This window comes from Piliocolobus tephrosceles, chromosome 16 (genome assembly GCF_002776525.5).
Source record: "Piliocolobus tephrosceles isolate RC106 chromosome 16, ASM277652v3, whole genome shotgun sequence".
Lineage (NCBI taxonomy): Eukaryota > Metazoa > Chordata > Mammalia > Primates > Cercopithecidae > Piliocolobus > Piliocolobus tephrosceles.
The window spans coordinates 35,806,172-35,812,582 of NC_045449.1; the positions used below are offsets into that span (position 1 = coordinate 35,806,172).

The 6,411-nt window shown below is 46.8% G+C and overlaps 1 protein-coding gene across 3 annotated transcripts in view; it reads right to left on the reverse strand.

Moving 5' to 3' along the window:
- Nucleotides 1–5,605, reverse strand: part of LPO (lactoperoxidase) — a 30,772-nt gene extending 25,167 nt beyond the window's left edge. The window contains exons 1-3 of one of the 3 annotated variants that reach the window (XM_023203970.3): nt 5,384–5,605; nt 1,095–1,172; nt 75–162 (exon numbers count right to left, since the gene is read on the reverse strand). In XM_023203970.3, the coding sequence (XP_023059738.1) occupies nt 75–162; nt 1,095–1,172; nt 5,384–5,543 (326 nt within the window). In that variant the 5' untranslated portion in view covers nt 5,544–5,605. Of the gene's footprint in view, nt 1–74; nt 163–1,094; nt 1,279–5,383 lie in introns of all 3 variants that reach the window. The other 2 variants (XM_023203971.2, XM_023203972.3) reach the window with 2 other exon arrangements.
- Between the last annotated feature and the right edge of the window lie 806 nt (nt 5,606–6,411).

Sequence of the window (6,411 nt, forward strand, 5' to 3'; positions counted from 1 at the left end):
GATGTGCTTGTCATGAACAGGAAGCCTGTGAAGGGAAGTGTGTGTGTGTGTGTGTGTGTGTGTGTCTCACGTACCTGGTTCGGGAGTCCAGGAAGGCCTTGTTGACTTGGACCTTGGCCTGACTCACAGCATCGGAGATGGCAGAGGTTCTGGTGGTCTGTGCTTGGGGTTGGAGTGGGGAGCAGGAAGTAGGTTGTCAGACACGACTCCTTTGCAATGTCTTCTGCTTCTGTCTCCCTCTTTCTCAGCCATTACCCCCACCCCGCAAATCTGGGCAGGCAGGAGATCAAGATTACGAAAGTTTCATAAGAGTCCTTAAGGGTAAAAAGCACAGAATGGGAAGAATACTCTTGGATCTTCAATAAGATGTCAAAATTGCTTTTCGAGATCTCACTAGAATGCCCAGAGATGGGATGAAGAGGGAGTGTGGCCACTCAGGGTGCTTGGGCTGCTGGGCTGTGGGGATTTTTCTGGTTCCTGGTGAGATGGTCTCATGCACTATCACAAGTTCATTAAAGAGGACCCACTGATCACCAGGACCCTGACGTAGAGAAGGGGATGGCATGATAGTAATGGGATTCCCTGTTCCCTCTTGTATTGGTGTCTGGAGCATAGAGGACAGGATCTGTTTTCTCAACAAGGAGAGCATAGTGGGTTAAATAATGGCCCTCCCAAATTCACATATGAATGGAACCTCAGAATGTGACCTTATTTGGAAGTAGGGTCTTTGTAGATATTATGAATTAAAATGAGGTCATACTGCCTTAGCATGGGCCCTAAATCCAATGAATGGTGGTTTTTTGAGAAGAGGAGAGGACACACAAAGAAAAAGGCCATGCAAAGACTGAGGCGGAGATTGGAGTGTTGCAGCTACAAGCCAGGGAACACCAAGGGTACCAGGACCAGCAGAAGCTGGCAGAAGAAAGGAAGCATTCTTCCCTAGAGCCTTCAGAGGGAGCACAGGCCTGCCAACACCTTGATTTTGGACTTCTATCTCCTGGACTGTGAAAGAATACATTTCCGTTGTTTTAGGCCACCCAGTTGGTGTGCTTTGTGACAGTGGCCCCAGAAAACCCATAAAGGGAGAGACTCACCTCTTGTGGCAGATGCTGCAGCCTGAAGCAAGATGAGAGAAGCCAGGAGGGCTGGGAGATGGAGGAGGATCCTCATCGCTGAAACAAGATGCAGGATCACTCTGTGAGCCTCTCTAGAGCCCAAGTGGGAGGGTTTGAATCACAGAAAGCAGAGAAATCCCAAGGAACACCAGACACCCTAACACTGGAACAGGGAAGGAGAAGCCACATTAACGAATGAAACATCTACTTTATGCACAGGCCTGTGCTAGGTGCTGGGAGCGATGGAAAGAGGAGAAGCCGTGGTGGAAGGGAAAGAACTCAGGCTTCAGGATCGAAGGCCCTGATTTATCATTCTGCATTTGTTCCAAATAGTTCTGTGACCTTAGGCAGGTTACTTAACATCTCTGGGGTCCTGGCTTGCTATGGGAGGAGGTGAGACCAAGTGATCCAGAATGTCCAATTCTGTCCTGACAGCCTGTGGTCCTGAGACACTGTGCCTGTCTTGTCACATGTGTGAGAAACGCTATTACCAAGCCTGGAGCCTGCCTTTGAGTTCTCCTCCCTCCTTCCCTCCAGGATGCATTGCTCCCTGCAAGCCAGTTTCCTCTGGCCCAGCCCCAGGGGAGAGTGCCTGAGAGGTAGACACTCAGCGCCTCCCTTCGGAAACCTGGCAGGGGCTTCCCCATCCCTCAAAGTGCCACCTTGATGGCAATACTGAAAGAAAGTTATGACAAAGCTCAGAGCTCCCCTGAGCCCACAGCTGTGCCCCAGCCTGCCTGGAAAGATTCCAGCTCATGGATTAACACCTTCGCCATGAGCTTTAACTCTGAACGAAAGTCTTTAGACTAAATTTTGTGCAGCTTTGTTTTCTGATGAGGGTCTTCATTGGGCTTAGTGGAGCAGACCCCATATATCTTCTGAGGAGATTCTGGCTCCAGCCCGGGGAGGCAGCCATAGCGTGCAGATGGAATGATTGTGTGTTTAGAACATGGTCCTGAGAGGCTCCTCAGTTTTCACAAGAGCGCATGGGCTCTCCCTGCAGCATGGCATTCACTGGTGGAATCCAGAAGCACACCAGGGAGAGCAGCCTCAGGTTGCGCCCCAGCCACGTCTCCCCAAGGCTCAGCTCCCAGAGAGAAATTCTGGAGCTCTGCCTGACAGATTTCCCCACCTGTCTTGCAGACCCTCTCCAAATCTTCTCCACTTGGAATAGGCCAGACCAGGAAAACTCTGTATCTGGATCAGGTCATTTCAGCCTCTTTCACCCCTGTCCGCCTCCAATTTTTCCCTCTAATAATTTGTATCTTGTTGGATGTACTTTCTGTAAGCTAACTCTAGAGAAAAGGCAAGGCATGAATAAATACCTCTCTGGCCAAGATTCTTTCTGTTACTTCCCCCTTCCCCAAGATGAGTTCTCAAACAGCTTGACCTCTCAGTGGGCTCTTGTCCTTAGAGTTGTATGGCCCCAAGGAGGAAGAGATTCTGTGACCTCCTATCCCTCTGTCACCATATTTTGCAACTTCAGGGGACCCATTGCAGGGTTCATTGAGTTAGCAGAAATCTGCCCTTCAAACAAACAGAGATGATGGTTTTGGAGGAAAAGGTATCATTGACTTTAAAAAACAAATTGTGGTAAAAAAAAAAAAAAAAAAAAAATGGCCAAGTGTGGTGGCTCATGCCTGTAATCCCAGCACTTTGGGAGGCCAAGGTAGCAGATCACTTGAGGTCGGGGTTGGAGACCAGCCTGGCCAACATGGTAAAACCCTGTCTCTACTAAAAATACAAAAATTAGCCAGGGGTGGTGGCATACACTGGCAATTCCAGCTACTGGGGAGACTGAGGCAGGAGAATTGCTTGAACCTGGGAGGTGGAGGTTGTAGTGAGCCAAGATTGAACCACTGCATCCCAGCTGGGTGACAGAGTGAGACTCCATCTCCAAAAAAAAAGAAAAAACCAAAAACCCAAAAAAACCACATAGCATAAAATCTAGCATCCTAGTCACTTAAACTATGTAACACTATAATGTCAGGTGTATTCACATGTTGTACAATGGATCTCTAGAACATTTTCATCCTGTAAAAACTGAAACCCTAACCCATTGAACACCAACTCCCTATTTCCTCTTCCCCCCAGCTCCTGGCAGCCAGCACATCACTGATATTTTTAAGAGGGCTGTGGGCACAAGCATTCATTATGTTGTTCTTTGAATGACTAATGCATTTCATAATAAATGACAAACACAAGGTAAAAAATTAGTCCATGTTTTAAAAAGGCATCATCTGAGACAGCCTGAGGAAGACAAGATCATAGAAGAAGACATGAAAGTTGAGAAAATTAAACAGGAAATAATACTTAAGTACTCATTTCTCCTCTCCTCTTCTTTGGGACCCCCTTCATGCTCTCCTCACTGGAAAATGGAGGAGGGGGGACTTCAAGGCCGGAGATAAATTATTTTCCCATGTCTTTGGCAATGTTCTTGGTGGGTGTGAAGGAAGGGTGTGAACAAAAATCAGAGCCAGGTAAATACAAGGTCATGTCACCGAAAAGGGGGTATGCAAAAAGATTCTAGAGGGACACTGCCTGCAGCCAGAACCACGCAGGGCAAGAGGGCATGGGGCTTTAGAGTGTAAAAGGCCAACAAGAGTCTTCTGTGATGTGTGGATATTTATCTGCATTCTTATCAACATGGTGAGTGCAGAAACCATTTCCCAAGCCCTTTGGTTTGCAGCAAAGCCTGGAGCCTTCCCTGGGACGTGAAGCACTATCTGGAGACAGAGCCACAGCCTTTGCCCCTCAAATGCCAGGCTGGTCCACAATCCCATGCCTCCACTCATGCTCTTCCTTATACAATACCCTCTCTGCCTAATAAACTCCTATTCATCCTTCAAAACCCAGACCAAATGCCACCTTCTCTGTGAAGTTTACCAGTTTTCTGCTGGAAAAGTTAGATCGTTCTTTTTTCTGTCCTCCCACAATATTTCATCCATATCTCATATTACTGTCTTCATATCTGTTTCCCCTATCAGACCATGAACTCCTGAAGGGCTCCATCTAATGTATTTGTTTTCCAGGACCTAAGTATGTCAAAATATAATAGGTGTTGGGTGCATGCTGAATGAATGAAACTCCTAGAGCAGAGAAGTTCGGCATCTGGAGGTTGCAGAGGGAGAGGGCAGAGATGGTCTCTTGGCAAGCCTCTCACACTGTAATGTGCCTACTAATCACCTAGAGATTGGGGTAAACGCAGATTCTGACTCAGAAAGTCATAGAAGGGGCCTGAAAGTCTGCACTTCCCATAAGCTCCAGGTGATGATGATGTTGCTGGTCTGCAGACCACACTCTGAGTACCAAGGCCTTCCAGACTTTGGTTCTCAATATTGCTGAGCAGTCACCAAAGAGATGGGGGAAGGCCTGATAAGGGATGAAGTCAGTGAGATTCTCTTCCATGACTGGAAAGAGCCCTGTGGAGGGTGGTGGAGTGAGCCAATAGGAAAGCCATAATTCTTGCCCCATCACCCACAGGAACACTCTCTTGATCTTTTGAGTGACTCCAAGATCAGGATGAGAATGAAGAGATAGCTCTTATCAAGCCCTCTAGAGCAGAAATAATCTACTTCAACCAAAAGATTTGAGGCACACAATTGCATCAAAAACAAATATGATTTAACCATCCCATTCTCCCAAAATGAAGCCTGCCTAGTACTGTTGCAAACAGGTCACACATCTGCTTGAGAGCCAGGTGTCCACAGGGCACTTCAGACAGCTAGGACTGGGCAAACTAGATGGTCAGATCTGCTGCAGATGGCAGGCATGAGATGCTGGAAATGAGATGAAGACCTGACAGCTCCGGCTTAGGGAACACCTTAAAACACTGCAAAATTTCCACTATAGTGGAGAGGCCAGATTTCATCACACTGTCTCAAGAATAGCACAGGGAGCACCATTGTGTCAATGGTTTTCCCTAAATTCCCATATGATTCTGGACACATTAAATTGCTTAGATCTCAGTTCCTAAGCAGGGTGGATAAGAGAGGTCTATGGTACCTTCCAGCCCTAAGAGTCCATGATTCTGTGACATAGTTTTCAGACACAGAGAAGCCTTTTTCCCCACAGTGGTGGGGGAGGCTTAATTACATTCTCTCATATACCAAACAAGGGGAGTGTGCCATGGGGTGGCTAAAGCTGGCACCAGAAAATGCCTGATAGAGACAAGTCCAAATCCAGTACTAAGCTTTCTGAGAAGACGTTAGGAAATTTCATCATCAACTTTGCAGAAACCAGGAAAGATGAAAGTTGACGAGTCTTACCTGCCCAGTGCCTTGTCTTTTCGCAGCAGCCAGGGAGTTGCTCTGCTTGGAGGAGCTGGTTTTTATAACTTCCAGCAAGAATGTATTTCTGGGAAAGGCCCAGAAGGAAAGATTTTGGTGTGGCTTGGAGGAGACGCTGAGGCTTAGCAGGAAACACCATGTGACTCTGGGCACATGCACCAGGAAACTGCAGAATGGCAGGGATTGGTTGATGCAATACCACTGACTGTGGGTGAAGCAGCTCCTCTTTCCATCTTCCAACTTAAATGCATGATCCTGATCTAGTCCTGGAAGGCAAAGCTGCACGCCCTGGGCACATTTGTCCCTCTTAAACTCCTAATGGGATCCGAATAGCTCTTAGAATTATGAACAATTATTAGGTAGATGCAAAAGTAATTGCAAAAACCGCAATTACTTTTGCACCAACCTAAATGGTTCTCCTCCCCATTCATATATTCGCTGCCCTTTGATCCCTCCCTTACTTTCCACCCAGTTTACTGTGGAATCCAATGGATTCATCTTTTGGATTTAAAATGATTAATAAACATTAATTTTTTTTGGTCAAAATTTCAAAATACTTTTGGCCATCAAAGGGTGAGAAGAGCCCTAAGCTTGTCATTAGGATAGTGGGTTGCAGTCCCTGCCTCTGCCATTGTATGGCTCTAGGCAAGTCACTTCACCTTCTGGTGTCTCAAATTTTCTAGTATTGAAATCAATGGTTGGTTTTGGTGATTATTATGATTCTATGACTTCATGCCTTCTATAGGGTGGCCCATTAAAAAACTCCAGTATCTGGGAGGCCGAGGTGGGTGGATCACTTGAGTTCGAGACCAGCCTGGTCAACATGGTGAAACCCCGTCTCTATTAAAAACACAAAAATTAGCTAGGCATGGTGGTGCATGCCTGTAATATTTTAGCAATAGCTACCTGGGAGGCTGAGGTGGGAGAATCACTTGAACCTGGGAGGCAGGGGTTGCAGTGAGCCAAGATCATGCCATTGCACTCCAGCCTGGGTGACAGGACGAGAC